Consider the following 18,332-nt stretch of genomic DNA (forward strand, 5'->3'; position numbering starts at 1 on the left):
CCTGCGTTGGAGAGACGCGTCTGCTTCGGTTAAATTTAGAAGTAACAATACTCACGGAAACGACGTTATAAGTCGTTTGTTTTCTGCCAGCAGTATGATATTAAGTTCGAGGGAATGGTAGAAGAAAAATAAAGGTTCAACGTCCCGTGAACGTCGTGGTCAAGGACGGATCACGAGCTCCGAGTGATTGAAGGACGGCGAAGGAAATTGGCCGAGCCCTTTCCTCGAATTTACCTGGAGGGATTCAGGGAAATCACGGAAAACTTAAATCAGGATGGCCAAACGGGGATCTGAATCGTAGCCCTCCCGTACGCGAGTCCAGTGTGCTGCGCCACCTCGCTCGGTATAGTAACTTCGAATAAATGTTAATACGATGGTGTAGAGGGAATATCGTTTACATTTCGTTTGACTAGTGGAGAACATTCGTCCAGTGCTTGTGTTTAATCACCTGGTTAATTTTTAAATAGGGTTATGTGCAACTTTACTTATTACTAGTTTGTTTCGTCGAGCACTTCGTCAAGTGTCTGGTGCGATCGTGGATTGATGGTAGGATTGTTTCCAGTATTTGAACTTAACATTACCTCTTGCTGTATGTTTCGTTGGTGCGGCACTAAAATCGAACCAAGGGTCAGATCCCATGTTAAAACGTAATTCAATCAAAACGGTCCAGTCACAATATGACCACCACCTATGTGTGACGTCAACGTGCAATAATCATTTATAGCGGGCCACGGTGGTCTAGCGGTTCTAGGCGCTCAGTCCGGAACCGCGCGACTGCTACGATCGCAGGTTCGAATCCTGCCTCGGGCATGGATGTGTGTGATGTCCTTAGGTTAGTTAGGTTTAAGTAGTTCTGAGTTCTAGGGGACGGATGACCTCAGATGTTAAGTCCCATAGTGCTCAGAGCCATTTGAACCAATCATTTACAGATGGAAGGTGGCAGCACTAGCAGTGGAGGGTACATTAAGATCGTCGCGGTGACGCGGACACACAAATGCGGAACGGAGCGATTTATCTTACGTCGAAGGGGGCATCGGCACTGGCTTTCGGGCCAAGGATGGAAGAATTTCCAAAACGACTAAATTTGTTAAGTGTTCGCTTGCTCTCGTAGTTGAAGTATACCGTGAAAGCCAAAACAGCGTTAACCAAGACCGGCGCTGAGGCAACTGTGATGCACCACGAGCCATAGAAGACAGGGGTGAACGAGGGCTGTGGATATCTGTACGGGCGAATAGACTTGCAACTGTTAAACTGATCGCCCAGATGAACGCAGGGACTACCAGCAGTGTCTCCTTAACGACCGTTTGATGTGCATGGGCCTCTGGAGCAGGTGCCTGATTAATGCACCCAAATAACTGTGTTCATCGACGACGAAAGCTGAAATTTGCACACCAGTACCGCAACTGGATGTCCACTGAGCGGCGACAGGTGACTTTTTCGTATGAATCACGTTTTACGCCCCATCGGCGTGTACGTCGTGGAAAGTCTGGAAGTACACTACTGGCCATTAAAATTGCTACACCACGAAGATGACGTGCTACAGATACGAAATTTAACCGACAGGAAGCAGATGCTGTGATATGCAAATGATTAGCTTTTCAGAGCATTCACACAAGGTTGGCGCCGGTGGCGATACCTACAACGTGCTGACATGACGAAAGTTTCCAACCGATTTCTCATTCACAAACAGCAGTTGACCGGCGTTACCTGGTGAAACGTTGTGTGATGCCTCGTGTGAGGAGGAGAAATGCGTACCATCACGTTTCCAACTTTGATAAGGTCGGATTGTAGCCTATCGCGATTGCGGTTTATCGTATCGCGACATTGCTGCTCGCGTTGGTCGAGATCCAATGACTGTTAGCGGAATATGGAATCGGTGGGTTTAGGAGGGTAATACGGAACACCGTGCTGGATCCCAACGGCCTCGTATCACTAGCAGTCGAGATGACAGGCATCTTATCCGCATGGCTGTAGCGGATCGTGCAGCCACGTCTCGATCCCTGAGTCAACAGATGGGGACATTTGCAAGACAACAACCATCTGCACGAACATTTCGACGATGTTTGAAGCAGCATTGACTATCAGCTCTGAGATCATGGCTGCGGTTAACCTTGACGCTGCATCACAGACAGGAGCGCTGCGATGGTGTACTCAACGACGAACCTGTGCGCACGAATGGCAAAACGTCATTTTTTCGGATGAATCCAGATTCTGTTTACAGCATCATGATGGTCGCATCCGTGTTTGGCGACATCTCGGTGAACGCACATTGGAAGTGGCTATTCGTCATCGCCATACTGGCGTATCACCTGGCGTGATGGTATGGGGTTACACGTCACCCCTTGTTCGCATTTACGGCACTTTGAACAGAGGACGTTACATTTCAGATGTTTTACAACCCGTGGCTCTACCCTTTATTCGATCCCTGCGAAACCCTACATTTCAGCAGGATAATGCACGATCGCATGTTGCAGGTACTGTACGGGCCTTTCTGGATACAGAAAATGTTCGACTGCTGCCCTGGCCAGCACATTCTCCAGATCTTTCACCAATTGAAAACGTCTGGTCAATGGTGGCCGAGCAACTGGCTCACAATACGCCAGTCACTCCTCTTGATGAAATGTGGTATCGTGTTGAAGCTGCATGGGCAGCTGTACCTGTACACGCCATCCATGCTCTGTTGGCTCAATGCCCAGGCCTATCAAGTTATTACGGCCAGAGGTGATTTCTCAGGATCTATGCACCCAAACTGCGTGGAAATGTAGTCACATGTCAGTTCTAGTATAATATATCTGTCCAATGAATACCCGTTGATCATCTGCATTTCTTCTTGGTGTAGCAATTTTTATGGCCGGTAGTGTAAAGTGTTCCAGGCAAGGAGGAGGGAGCGTTATGGTCTATGGAATATTTTCGGGGCATTCCTTGAATGATTGAATGATCTCGTCATTCTAGAAGGCACAATGGAGCAAACTGAAATGCATCTGTCTTTGGGGACCATATCCATCGCTACATACAGTTTGTTTTTTCTCGACACGATGGCACCTACCAGCACGATAATGCACATGTGACAGCTCACAGTGTACGTGCAATTACCGAGTTTAACCGTACTTTCCTTACCATCAAACGCCGCGGCCGCCGCTTCCCCCGCCCCTCTCCCCCCTTCCCCCCCATGAGTTTAAACTTAATAGACAATCTGTGTGACCATCTCTATCAGCATGTTCGCGCCATGGATCCTCAACCGAGAAACCTAGCCACTGCACTGAAGCCGGTATGGCTCTCCATCCCTGTCGGTGCGTTTCGGAACCTTATTGATACCCTTCCTGGACGTCTCGCGGCGGTCCGCGCAGCAAAAGTTGGTTCTTGTAGCTTTTGACAGGTAGTCGCGTTAATATGATTCGATAATGTATAATTTACTGTCTGATCAGCACTTCCACCATTAACACGGCGAGCTTAACAAATGAGAAAACACTTCCAGTCTAATGACTACCTTATTTGTTGATTAATGGGCAATTACAATCTTCACACCAGTTTAAACTTCGCATCTGAGTAGAAGCCAGTTTAGTTTTCGTAGGTCTAAGTTAGTATGGACCAGCACCACCGACGGGGAGATGCAGAAGACACAGTTAAGAACTGTCTGGTACGTGTTACAGCAGTTGCTCCGTTGCACTCAGTGCCCGGTGTGGGTATTTCCTCGGGTGAATATTTTGTGCCATTACACATCCTCAATGAGGGCACCGGTCAACCAGCACTGCCCTTTGGAAGCGGTTTCTGTAGTGTACTGACCCGACAGCCAATCCACTATGACTTGTAGCCGAATAGCACGCGTTTAAACTCACTCAGGCTGGCGTGAGGTCTGAAACAGGATACGTAATGAATGCTATAAAGAAAAATACGTAGCTGCTGGAATACTTAACTTTAATCCATAATTGGTGTACATCGCTCTTGTTGATACAGTATTATCATCTCAATATAACTTGGTGATGGCGCCTTGCTAGGTCGTAGCAATTGACTTAGCTGAAGGCTATGCTAACTATCGTCTCGGCAAATGAGAGCGTATTTGTCAGTGTGGCGTCGCTAGCAAAGTCGGCTGTACAACTGGCGCGAGTGCCAGTACGTCTCTCTAGACCTGCCGTGTGGTGGCGCTCGGTCTGCGATCACTGACAGTGGCGACACGCGGGTCCGACGTATACTACCGGACCGCGGCAGATTTAAAAGCTACCACCTAGCAAGTGTGGTGTCTGGCGGTGACACCACAGTTTCCTTAGCAGTTGTGCGCACGGTATCGAATTTGTGTTTAAATCAGTTTCTTTTAAGGCTTACTGTAGCTGTTCCGGCGGACACGTGTTGGAGTGTAAAGGCCAACAGGAAAGAGGTTGTGCGGGAGCCCTAAGGCGAGCCTGTCGTAAGAGCACGCGCTGCTAGTTGACGCGCCGCGCCGCGCCGCTTGCGTAACCGCCGCCGAAGGCCGCGCCAACTCACCTGGCGTGAACTTGACTCCGAACCACACGCTCATCGGCATCACACCGTGGTGGATGACGTGCAGGTTCGTGATCTGCTCGTTCTTCTTCCGCAAGATGAAGAACAGCTGTAACAGCAAGAGGAGTCCACATTTAGTCACCACATACTATTAATTATGTCACATACACGAGGTGTCCCTATTAAGAATAGTCAGGCGCATTTTCTCTAACGTTTCGGCAGATATTTGCAATTTAGTTTCTGCAATTCGTAGATAGTGTCAGCCTAAACAAATACTGCTCATCGAGTCGTTCATGCGGCGTCCAGTGGCGACGGAAAGCGTCGGTTTGTTTCCCGTTACAAACAAAATGATTTTAAAGTGGAATATTTCGTGTCAATTCGATGGAGTGGACCGTCTCCGATATTCGTTTTATCGATATGTTTTAACAAGGACAGTAAAACAACCAGTACACCAGCGGCGACTGAACAGGGCTGCTGCGTTGCGGTAGCAGTCGGCGCGGGCCTGGGCGATCGTTGCTGATTCTGGTTATTGTGTTTTACTGTCCTTGTTAGTAAATATCGACAAAAATAATATCGGAATAGACTAATTTGGGTCCACTATCGAATGGACAACTAAAATTCCACTTTAAAGTCATTTTGTTTGTAACGAGTAACAAACCGACGCTTTCTGTCGACACTGGGTACGTAATGATTAATATTTATTTGGGCTGACTGGTTTAAATGGCTCTGAGCACTATGGGACTTAACATCTGTGGTCATAAGTCCCCTAGAACATAGAACTACTTAAACCTAACTAACCGAAGGACATCATACACATCCATGCCCGAGGCAGGATTCGAATCTGCGAACGTAGCGATCGCACGGTTCCGGACTGTGCGCCTAGAACCGCGAGACCACCGCGGCCGGCGTTTGGGCTGACTCTAGCGACACAATGCAAGAAGGGAATTGCAAGTATCTACCGAAACACCAAAGGAAATGCGCCTGAATACACTTATGAACGACACCCTGTCTACTATAATGGTTTCCGTTCTATCAGGTTTTGCATACTCCTGTGCCAAAATTAGAGAATCACTTGGACATAATGAGATTTCAACTTAATAGCGAGACAATGCAATTCTTAAGGTGTTGTAGCCATACATCTCATACAGGAGCTAGAGAAAATATATTGATACTGCCCATCTGAAATAAATAATAAAAAAAAAAATGTTCAAATGGCTCTGAGCACTATGGGACTTAACAGCTGAGGTCATCAGCCCCCTAGAACTTAGAACTACTTAAACCTAACTAACCTAAGGACATCACACACATCCATGCCCGAGGCAGGATTCGAACCTGCAACCGTAGCGGTCGTGCGGTTCCAGACTGACGCGCCTAGAACCGCTCTTCCACTCCGGCCGGCGAAATAAATACACTGAAATAAAAATTAGTCTCCTCCAGGAGACATGGCACTAGTACCGTGTAACAGCCTTTAGCCTCAATGGGTGTTTGTTTACTTATCCGTTTACTTTTTTACACGTCAAGTTCCGTAGGACCCAACTGAGGAGCAAATCTCGAAGGTTATGGAATGTATCAGTACATGAAATTACAACATAAAAATAATAGATAAAAATAAAATGCTTATGGAACCAAAAAAGTCAAGCCACAAGTTTGAGTAAACGCAATCAACAATACAACATGAATCGACTTGAATTTTTAAGGAACTCTTCGAGAGAATAGAAGGAGTGACCCATGAGGAAACTCTTCAGTTTCGATTTGAAAGTGCGTGCATTACTACTACGATTTTTGAATTCTTGTGGTAGCTTGTTGAAGATGGATGCAGCAGTATACTGCACACTTTCCTGCGCAAGAATTAAGGAAGTCCGATCCAAATGCAAGTTTGATTTCTGCCAAGTATTAACTGAGTGAAAGCAGCTTATTCCTGGTAAGAAGCTTACATTGTTAAAAAGAGATTACAGTAAGGAATATGTATTGAGAGGCCAGAGTCAAAATACTCAGACTCCTGATCAGGGTCGACAAGAGGTTTGTGAACTTACTCCACTTATTGCCCGAAACGCCCGTTACTGAGCCAAAAATATCCTTTTAGAATGGGAAGAGTTACACCAAAATATAATACCATACAACATAAGAGAATGAACATAAGCAAAGTAGACTAATTTTCGTGTCTAACCATTACGTGTCGAAGTATCACTCACTTTAGATACCGTTCGAATAGTAAAAATGACAGTATTAAGTCTTTGAATAAGATTCTGAACGTGGGCTTTCCACTACAGTTTACTATCTAAACACCTAGAAATTTGAACTGTTCAGTTTCACTGATCATATGCCCACTCTGCGAAATTAAAACGTCGGGTTTTGTTGAATTGTGTGTTAGAAACGGTAAAAACTGAGTCTTATGATTTAGTGTTCGTTCTTTCTCTACAAGCCATGAAGTTATTTGCAACCGAGCCAATGTTGCATACAACATCCGATACTACCAAGCTAGTATAATTAGCAAACTGAAATATTTTAGAGGTACATGTAATATTAGAGGACATATCGTTTATATAAATAAGGGGCACACCCCATTTGACAGTACCCCACTCAGACCCCACGTAACAACCATTCTCAACACTGAATAATGACCTTTTGCTGTCTGTTGCTGTAGTAAGAGGTAAACCAAATGTGAGCTACTGCCCCTATTCTGTAATGGTCCAACTTCTGGAGCAAATTTTGTTATCAACACACACAAACGCCTTAATTAAATTAAAAAATATGCCTAGCGTTCTAAACCTTTTGTTTAACCCACCCAGTACCTCACAGAGGAAAGACAATATAGAATTTTCAGTTGTTAAACGACTTCTAAAGCCGAACTGAGTGCCACAGACGTTTCTTCAGGTGTGAAGCAACTCTTATGATTAGATCCCATGTTGCTGTTGTGGCCTCAGTCTGAAGACTGATTCTATGCAGCACTCAATGCTACTATATCTTGTGCAGGTTGCTTCGTCTCCGAGCAACTACTGCAGCCTACAACCATCTGAATCTGCACATTGTATTCGCCTCTTGGTCTCCCTCTACGCCTTTTAATCCCTACACTTCCCTCCAGTATTAGATTGGTGATCTTTTGATGTCTCAGAAAGTGCTCTATCAATAGTTCTCTTCTTATAGTCAGGTTGTACCAATAAATTTCTCTTCTCCCAAATTCTATTCAGTACCTCCTCATTAGCTCCGTGATCTACCCATCTAACTTTCAGTATTCTTCTGTAGCACCACGTTTCAAAAGCTTCTATTGCCTTCTTGTCTAAACTGTTTATCATCCACGTTTCATTTCCATACATCGCTACACTCCAGGCAAATGCCTTCAAAAAAAGACTTCTTAAGACTTAAACCTACATTCGATGTCAGCAGATTTCTCTTTTTCAGAAACCCTTTTCTTACCATTACCGGTCTACATTTTATATCCCCTCTACTTCGACTATCATCAGTTATTTTACTGCCCAAGTGGAAAAACTGTTTTACGTGTCTAGTTTCATAATTTCCTCAGAATCACCTAATTTATTTCGACTACATTCCATCATCACTGCAAGTACTTTTTGTCTCTGACATAATTACGTCATCAGCGAACTTCAAAGTTTTTATTTTTTCTCCCTCAACTGTATTTCCCACTTCGAATTTTTCTTTGGTTTCATTTACTGCTTGTTCAATGTACAGATTGAGTAAGTTCTCAACCACTGCTCCCCTTTCATGCACCTCGTCTTTTAACTGCTGTCTAGTTTCTGCACAAGTTGTAAATAGCCTTTAGCTCCCTGTATTTTACCCTTGCTACCTTCAAAATTTCAAAGAGTATTCCAGTCAAAAATGTTGAAATTTTTTCTCTCTGTCTACAAATGCTATAAACGTAAGATAGTCTTTCCTTAACCTATCTTCTAAGATAAGTCTTAGGGTCAGTATTACCTCGCTTGTTCCACATTCCCCGGAATCCTAACTGATCTTCCCAGAGGTCGGTTCCTACTAGTTTTCCTATTCTTCTAACACGAATTCCTTATTCGTGTTTGTGTTTTGCAACGATGAATTATTAAGCTGATAGTTCGGTAATATTCGTTCCCGTCCGCACCTGGTTTCCTTGGAATTGGAGTTACAGACCCCACAGAGCGATCAAATTGCAGTGAGGTTGATTGCTACATTTCATCTGCTGTTTCAGGCAGTCTCAGTCATTTTCAGTGGGGTTAAGATCGGGTAATTTAGGGAGTCACTCGAGAGGGATAACTGACGGTTCGTTAAATCAGGGACGCATACATGTAATCCTGTAAACACGGTAGTTGATATGCTGGAAAAGTGGAGTGTCCACAAAACGTCATGAAAATGAAGACAGGGCTATACTTCACCAGCGATAATGCTGAATTTAAAGATTCCGGTTCGTATTCATCCCTTGTATCAGCTGAAGAAAGATAGAAAATTGTGACTTATCAATTAGACGCTTCCACTCAGCTATAGGGATGGGAAAAACCGACCGGCTAAAACAGACATATTTTAGATCTAAATAACGGGTATTTTTCGGTGTTTGTTTGGCCTCTGTTATAAAAGGTGTTTTTATTTTTACTACTAAGAGGGGGAAAAACCGAAATATAAATGACACATAGCAGCAACACTGAAATTTTTAGTTTTTAAATAAACCTTTTTTTAAGAAACGAGTAATCTTTATTCGTGAAATTTCCATTGTTTTGAAACATGGCGTTGTTATTGAAAGCGGGAAAATCGATCAGTATTATTAAAATAACAATGCCGACAGAAACGTGCAACAAACACAAAGCACGAGAATTGGTATAACATTGTTGAGAGAATTTACTTATTACCATGTGGCATGGCCTTGGATGGTACGCTTGTACACGCAGCGTGCGAGACTTGACCCTGTGTGGTCTATATGGTAGTTTCACACTGTCGTCCTCTGACAGTTGTATTACAGAATGGCACCGATCCTAGTCTGGAAGTATTTTATGAAAAGCAGTACCAATGTAGTATAACGCTGAGTTTCCCTTGAAAGATTAAGAACTGGAGGAGCCACAACAAACTTGCGACATCATGTAAGGAGAAAGCTTATAACTGAACAATTCACTCAGTGTTTACAATAAAAGCCAAGTAGCTGGTATGTTGCCTGGGTCTAAGCAATATGTAATATGCTTTTTACCTGCTTGCAGCTTTTTATCTGCCTAATCCTAAAAATAGACCTCTTCAGTCTCAGTTTTCACCGTTTAACGCTGACTATTCCTGATGCCCAAGTAGTGGTATAATCCCAGATTAAAACACAAGTTTTGAGCGAAGTTTCAAGAAATGAGAATCAGTAGGAGAATGGCGATTTTTGGAGAATTCAGCCACTTATCACTTTCCGAGAAAACCGGTGAACGATGGACAGAGAAGTTTTCTTTTTATTTGCCTTTTAATGTAGTATTTTGATTATTTTGAAACAGACAATATTTTTCAGTCTTTGTTCGATTTCTACATTTATTGTAGGAAATAATAATAGGAAACCGAAAATCTTACTTCAGAACCCGTTTATTTTGAACGGTTTTAACACTAATGTTAAACTGGCGTTGAAAAACTGATAACGGAAAACCGGTTACGTCAGCGATAACCGCCATACCAAGGTAGCTACTCCCCAGTTTCCGTATTTGGTCCATTGAATACTTACAGCTGTATGTGCCACTGTTAGAAATGGCATTGTGCATCTGACTCCAAATGTCCAACACATACAGCTCTTCACGATATTCACTCGGAAACTGCTTAAGATGGACCTGCAGTTAGTGATTAAGGGAATCCTGTCGGGTTTGAAACCCACCGTCATTGGCAAGGCATGAGACTCGTCTCCGGTCCCTGTCGGTTAGGATTCTTTTTGCCACCACTGCTCGTACACAGAGTAACATGGCTGCACGTGGTGGGCCATTTCTAGTAGAGACGCGTTGATGCACCAACAGATCGAGAAATGTCATTCACGGTGTGGTCATGAGCACCTCCAAACACGATAGTTCCTTTCAGCTATTCTGTCACGTCGACCCATCTTATGCTCTGATATGCATAACCTGCTGGCGTATACACAGCACTGCAACGTCCAGAAATGTTTAATCGACAGGGAGGCCTCAAACAGTTTAGTAGACCCTAAGTCACCTTTATTTTGTTTAACCACAAATCGCTATGAAAAGCGCGATATTACCACCACCACCACCACCACCACCACCACCACCACCACCACCACCAAATAAATTCTATCATGCTTCATAGATTGAAGAGATCTCTGATCGCGTTCATGGGCAAACTGCGTTTGGTAGAGAGCAGAAGAAAAGACTGCCTTAATCACATTACGTGTCTGCATTTATCGCTAGTTGAGATATATTGCGCTCCTTTCACCACTGTAATCTTATCTTTTCATTTGCCAGCTCCACAGGTGATCCACTATGAATGTGTTTATGAAGTTCGTCATACTGTTTCCATTGATACTATGTTCTCCAGAAGTACATAAATCTAGATCGATAATTTCGTAGCAATAGCGTCCGCATTGTAGACAACAATCATCAAGTTCCACCTGCCCCCATCATAACTTAGACGTGATCATAAGTGCAGCCCTAGGTCAGATAGTCGGCGCACCCGGCTATGACGATGTGCTCATTGCTGAAATGTCACACGTAGTTGGTTGGTTGTTTGAGGTTAAAGGGACCAAACAGCAAGGTCATCAGTCCCTTGTTTCAAATAGACTCCATTCTGCTAACGGGACATCTCAGTATAGTCAGAAAAATAAAACGGATAAAGGGGAAACGTAGAAGGGCAGTCACGTTGTCATTAGTAAAAACAAATGAGGGAAGTTGGCAAGAGAACGAACCCAACACTATGCTGAAATAGCATAGGCAAGACCACCTGTGACTTAAAAGGTACAACTGCTATAATGCAGAAAGTACGTATGGGAATAGAAAAACTAACCAAGCCTTAAAAAGAAGGGGTAAAAACAGAGTAAAAGGGAAAGAAAAGAGGATTCCGGTCAGGGAGGTGAATCGGGAATCTCTGAACACTGCCTACAGTGGGAGACACCCAAACACTCACCGCCCTGCCCCAACACCAGAGGGAGATTAAAAACTTTAAAACTGAGAATAAAAACCACTCTCCCGGAGGAAACCTAGAACCAGAGAGACCATCCGGGAATCGTCAGCCAACATCAAAGGTAAAGTGTGGGGGAGTCTGTACTTAGCACGCAGAGCCAAAAGAAGGGGGCATTCAACCAAAATGTGGGCCACTGACTGGAAGGCTCCACAACCACATAGCGGGGGTGGCTCATCACGCAAAAGGAAACCATGGGTCAGCCTGGTATGGCCAATGCGGAGACGACACAGTGTGGTCGAGTCCTTGCGGGAGAGGCTAAAGGAAGAACGCCATGGGCCTGTATTCACCTTAATGGCACGAAGTTTATTAGACAGTGGAGTAGCCTCCCAAGAATTGGCCCATGACTGTGCAAAGTGGGATTTGATGTGAAGCCGTAAATCCGCTGCAGGAGGGGTTACAGAAAACGGGGGGTAAGTAACTGCTCCCCCAGCCAAACGATCAGCGAGCTCATTACCCGGGATACCCACATGGCCCGGGACCCATAGGAAGTCAATGGAACAAGCAGCACGGTGAAGATCAGCGAGATGGTCATGGATGGCAGAGACCAAGGGATGGCGCGAAAAACACCGGTCAATAGCAAGAAGGCCACTCATCGAGTCCGTACATAACAAAACGCGGTTGTGTTGGGATTGTTTAATAAAGGTAAGGGCCCGGGAAATTGCCATCAATTCCGCAGTAAACACCCCACATGAGGGTGGCAGTAGATGATTTTCCGTTCCAACAAAGGACGTGAAGGCATACCCAACATGATCAGCAGATTTAGAGCCATCAGTGTAAAAAACAACAGCATCCCGAAACTCCCATAAAATTTGGCGGAAAAAGGAACGGAACACCACCGGGGGGATGGAATCTTTCGGACCGCGGCGGAGATCCATCCGAATTCGAGGCCGAGGAACTAACCAAGGAGGGGTGGAGGGGAGGGAGCGAGGAAGACAGGACAAAGAAGGAAGCCGAAAATCACGGTTAAGAGACGCAAGGCGCAGCCCAACCGGTAAACCCGCCCGAGGGCGGGAGTCAGGCGGGCGACGTCCATGGTCTGGGAATAGGAAGGATGAGCGGGAGAAGAACGGATAGTAAGGGCATAAGACACCAGAAGCTGGGACCGCCGAACAGAAAGGGGGGGGGATCCCAGCTTCAACCAGGAGACTATCAACAGGGCTAGTAGGGAAGGCACCGGTGGCCAAACGGATACCACGATGGTGGACTGGATCCAGCACGTGCAGCGTGGAAGGAGCAGCTGAACCATAAACTTGACAACCATAGTCCAAACGTGACAGAACTAGAGCACGATAAAGACGGAGGAGGAGGGAACGGTCCGCACCCCAGGAGGAGTGGGCAAGGAAGCGAAGGACATTGAGTTTACGGAAGCATCCTACCTTCAGGAGTCTGATATGGGGCAGCCAAGTGAGCTTGTTGTCGAAAAGAAGACCTAGGAAACGAAACTGTGGAACCACAGGCAATCTTTGTGCAGCGAGATAGAGCTCTGGATCAGGGTGGACCGTAGTACGGCGACAGAAGTGGACCACCCGCGTTTTTAAAGGAGAGAATTGAAACCCGTGGGAGAGGGTCCATGCAGAGGCACGCCGTATAGCCACCTGGAGCTGCCGTTCTGCAGATGGCATCGAGGAGGAACTAACCCAAATGCAGAAATCATCCACATACAGGGCAGGGGCGACCAAGGGACCGACAGAGGCCACAAGTCCATCGATAGCAATGAGGAAAAGAAGGACACTCAAGACAGAACCCTGTGGGATGCCCGTCTCCTGGGTCCGTGGAGAACTAAAAGCAGTACCAACTCGAACTCTGAATGACCGATGGATCAGGAACTGGCGGATAAAAATCGGGAGTGGGCCCCGAAGACCCCACTGATGAAGGGTTAGTAAGATGTGATGGCGCCAGGCCGTGTCATAGGCCTTGCGAAGGTCAAAAAACACTGCAACCAAATGGCGGCGCTGGGAAAAAGCCTGCCGAACTGCGGATTCCAAGCGAAGCAAATGATCGATTGGAGATCGTCCCTCTCGAAAGCCACACTGGTAAGGGGACAATAGATCCCGAGATTCGAGGACCCAAGTGAGCCGACGGGCTACCAGCCGTTCAAGTAACTTACAACCAACATTGGTCAAACTAATTGGCCGATAGCTGTCAACAGATAGGGGGTTCTGACCAGGCTTAAGGACAGGAACCACAATGCTATCCCTCCACTGAGAAGGGAAGTCACCCTGGAGCCAGATACGGTTAAACACCCGAAGAAGATGGTGCCGTTGTGGAGCACTGAGATGTTGAAGCAGCTGGTTATGAATGGAATCTGGGCCAGGAGCCGTATCATGAGAAGCAGATAGAGCAGAAAGAAATTCCCATTCAGTGAAAGGTTCGTTGTAAGATTCTGACTCACAAGTGGTGAAACATAAGGTGACAGCTTCAGCCTGCTGTTTTTGATGAAGGAAAGCAGCTGGATAGGAGGCCGACGCTGATGCCACTGCAAAATGGGTCGCAAGATGTTCTGCGAGAACTAATGGGTCCGTACAAATGCCATCTGGGAGGTGAAGGCCTGTGAGGGTGGACTGCCGATGGCAACCTTGGAGAGAGCGAAGTGTAGCCCATACCCGTGACAGAGGGACAGTGGAACCAAGGGAAGAAACGAATCGTTCCCAACATATCCGCTTGCTCTGTTTGATTAAATAACGGGCTTTAGCGCGAAGGCGCTTAAAGGTAGAAAGGCTGGCTACAGATGGGTGCCTCTTAAACTGTTGCAAAGCTCGACGGCGATCACGGATGGCAATGGCAATGGCCGTACTCCACCACGGGACTTGCCGACGACGAAATTGTCCAGATGAGCGCGGGACAGCAAGGTTAGCAGCGCGAACAATCGCGTCAGACACGTCACGTAGGACGTCATCAATACAACCCGACAAAGAGGGAGAAAACTCGACCTGTGCAGTATATAGAGGCCAATCGGCGCGGTGGAAAGACCAACGAGGTAACCTCTCCATCGGGGAGCGGGAAGGGAGCGTGATAATCAACGGGAAATGGTCACTATCACAAAGGTCGTCGTGTGGCGACCAGTGTAATGAAGGGAGGAGAGAGGGAGAAGAAAGAGAAAGATCAATGGCAGAAAAGGTACCATGACCAGCACTGAAATGAGTAGGGGAGCCATCATTAAGAAGGCACAGGTCGTGGTCTGCAATAAATTGGTCGATAAGAAGACCTCGTCTAGATGGAAAGGCACTGCCCCACAAAGGATGATGAGCATTAAAATCCCCAAGGAGGAGGAAGGGAGGAGGAAGTTGCTGAAGAAGGGTGGTTAAGGCAGCAGGTGTAAGAGTCCTGTCAGGAGGGAGATAAAGATTGCATACTGTGACTGCAGAGTCTAAGTGGACCCTAACAGCAACTGCTTCCAATGTAGTTTGGAGAGGAATGCACGTGCTAGCAATGTCTGTACGGACCAACGTACAAACGCCACCAGAAGCCCGCAAGGGTCGTCACACGTAGTGGACTCTATGGACCCGCAGTACATTCCTGTGTTTTGTTGACTTGTGTTGGTGCCGCCGTATTAGATGCAGTAGTTTTGCATACCCCTGGCAGAGTTGTCACTGTAATGGTAGATGCACTCACTATGTGGGCCCACACAATCAACTTTGTTGAAAATTCCACAGTGCAGTGGATTTACTACAGTATCAACTGTATTAGGGAAGTACAACACTTAAAGACGTTACAGTAAAGGAAATTAGACGACGTCAGGCCGTATCAGACTTCCTCAAACCAACAGACTAATTACGTACCTATAATGCGACTTATTCAATGTTGTACGTAGGTGTAAATTTGATTATAAATGTGAAGCCTTGTGCTACACGCATTTCATCGCGGGGTGTCCGTGGCTGAAGTTTCTAAGTTAGCGGTATTTTTACCAGTAAAATCCATTTTTCAGTAATAGTTAAGAGAAAATAAAATGGTGACAGAGGACTATGTATTACTCTGAAAACATTTGTAAGCTCTGAATTATGGTTTCATCAGATTTATGGATGGATCCTGTTTCTGTATTTATAGAACTACCTACCGAAGAGCTATATGCGGTAACGTCGGTGTATTTACCACTTTCTTCACCAATAATGTAAGAAGTCCAACCCGTACTGCGTTTTAAAGTTAATGTTACCCAAAACATTGGGACGACAATGTCCCTTCCGATATGGCAATGCTTTTATTCAGATGGCTAGCAGTATCTAATATTTGTCGACACGTCTGAAGTAATACGTCTTCTCGTGTCTACAACAGCCAGGTTTGAATAGCGTCAAGTCATCGCAGTTTATATGGCAAACAAGGGCCCGATATAATAGGGACCGTTGGTTTGGAAGTGTGTGAAGTTATGTTGAGCAGCATTAAAATTTTTGTTTACATCCGTCCCAGAAGTGGTAAGACTGTTCTGAATGCCACAGCTGACCCCTCGTCTCCTTAGACGGCTGTTGGTATTTTGCCAGACACCTGAAGTTAAACCAACAATAGACCAACAGATACGCGTTTTCTGAATCTCTAACATCGCTCGACACGTAACTCAATACTGTTAGTGATGCTACGTCTTACGAGATGGCGATAAGCAGGTGTTACAGAACAAGAACGGGATTCCAGTAATGTAACTCCGGGAGCCGTTGAAATACACACCCATGGGATTAGCATTGGTGTAGGGAGACAGTAACAGACAGTGGCAGTGTTTAATTACCAATGATACATGTGGTTTTGGCTCCTCACACACGAGTAGAGGTGGCGCTTTGCCAGATAACGCTGTCTACTCAGCTGTAATTATCCATAACTGCTGAAACTTAATAGGAAGTGAAAATTTACCTGTAAGGTTAGAACTATCTATTATGGGTATTGCTGAACGCCGTGACTGTATATTAAATTGCTTCTATAGGTAGCTGCGAATAGGCACTTACGAAATATATCGTCCAGGTGACCTATTTTCACTCACGGAAAGAATATTAAATATATATTGATTTGTGACTAATACGACTTAGCTTGAAACTGAAGAGCAGATACCGCTACCCTAACAGAACAATCAGCGTTGGTATACGCTTTGAAGTCTCTCTGGACGGGATTGTAGAACTGAGCCATCATCTCTGCCGCCAAGGCAGTGCGTTTAGAAGTTGACCAAGAACGGGTAGAAAACCGGAATGGTGGCTCGCTTCCTTCCCAGAGGCGGTCTGGAAATTACAACCCGGAAAAACTGGCCGCTTGCCGTCGCAGAGAACTCGCGTAAGGCAGGCATATTGTTAAGTAGTTCTGGAACTGCAGCCTAAGACAACACACGCTGAATTGCAGTCTTATAACATTCAGTATTCAATTCCCTCCTAAACACTTCATGTGATCCATATTTTAGAGGAATTTACGTTCGGCAATTTGTGTGGCCCATCAGATCAACTCAACACTGGTCTTCACGATAACTGCCACTGTAACAGACTAAGTGCCCTAACAACACGCCTGTGTTGAAGCCAAACTTAGAAACCAGTCTTACGACAGTACATATATTCGCAATTTTACTGGGAGGGAGGGGTAGCATTAATCTATGAAAGCTTATTATTAATTAAAAATTATCTACATCTACATATATACTCCGCTAGCCATCAAGCGGTGAGTGGCAGAGGGCACAATTCGAGTCAAAGTCCTATTTCCCCCTCTGTTCCACTCGCGAATCGTTATAGTTAAGGAGCGAATGTATACATTACGATTAGTCTATCGAGGAATGCCGCAAACCTCGGCCGAACTCATCCAGAGGTGGTCACCAAACTCTTGCATATTACGCATCAAAAGAGGAGTACACTACACTATGGGGCGAGCAACAACGTGACTAACATATTCGTGAGCAGTTTAATTCGAGACACTTATCCACTGGTGTGCAGCAGTCCAAATTCTTCAGGGTACGGTAATAACTTATTAACTACTGAAATGCTTCCCTTTGTAGGTCGTTCTGGTTTCTTCCCGTTCCACTCGCGCATGGGGCGTGGGAAGAGTGGCTGCTTAGAAGCCTCTTTGCGCGCTCTAATCAGTCTCAACTTGTCTCGGTGGGCTCTAAAGTAGTGACACGTGAGGAGCAGTAATATGGAAACTAGAAATTCAACAGGACTCTGCTTTATTCTGTATCATAACTTTTGTGCTGAATTTGCTCAACAATGTATTTACTTTGCTTTCCCATCACACATAATAAACAGTTAAGAGTTGTGATATTTTAACAAGGAAACCAGTGAAACTTAGGGTAGCAGGTTACAATTTTTTTAAGACCTCCAGTAAATTTTACTGTTTGAAAATATACTGCTGTATGTGAGAGGGCGGGAGTGGTGGTGCAAATCAATGGAAATATTTTATTACTACTAAGTTCTTAAAATATTTTAAACGGCTAGTGCCTTTTGTAACTTTTTCTTACCGTGTCAATAAACTCCGTGTACTTCGAGAAGTAGTACCACCAGCAAGCGCGAGCCATCTGTAGGAAAAAATATTGAAGCTTATTCAGCATTGTTCTATTTATTGTGTACACTAAACTATAAATTAACGTTACATTTCTTAAAACTAACATTTTTAGCTGTAACGGACAGGTCAAGCTGTTTGATTCTGGCATATGGAGACAATTCTACGGAAGTTTTTAAATATTTGTTTCTTCTTAAAAAGAGCAGTGTATTAACGTTTAACACCCAACACAAAGCTGTCAACCTTCAATGCCATTTATTCCCGTTAACAGCTTGCTTTCAATTCAT

At 45.1% G+C, this 18,332-nt stretch overlaps 1 protein-coding gene across 1 annotated transcript in view; it reads right to left on the minus strand.

The window, feature by feature from the left end:
* The window catches only part of LOC124555003 (elongation of very long chain fatty acids protein-like), a 227,124-nt gene that overhangs the window by 25,025 nt on the left and 183,767 nt on the right, over positions 1 to 18,332 (minus strand). The window contains exons 5-6 of the mRNA XM_047128746.1: positions 18,005 to 18,061; positions 4,480 to 4,585 (exon numbers count right to left, since the gene is read on the minus strand). Of these exons, the coding sequence (XP_046984702.1) occupies positions 4,480 to 4,585; positions 18,005 to 18,061 (163 nt within the window). The remainder of the gene's footprint in view (positions 1 to 4,479; positions 4,586 to 18,004; positions 18,062 to 18,332) is intronic.

The sequence above is a fragment of the Schistocerca americana genome, chromosome X (assembly GCF_021461395.2).
Source record: "Schistocerca americana isolate TAMUIC-IGC-003095 chromosome X, iqSchAmer2.1, whole genome shotgun sequence".
In the NCBI taxonomy this organism is placed as follows: domain Eukaryota; kingdom Metazoa; phylum Arthropoda; class Insecta; order Orthoptera; family Acrididae; genus Schistocerca; species Schistocerca americana.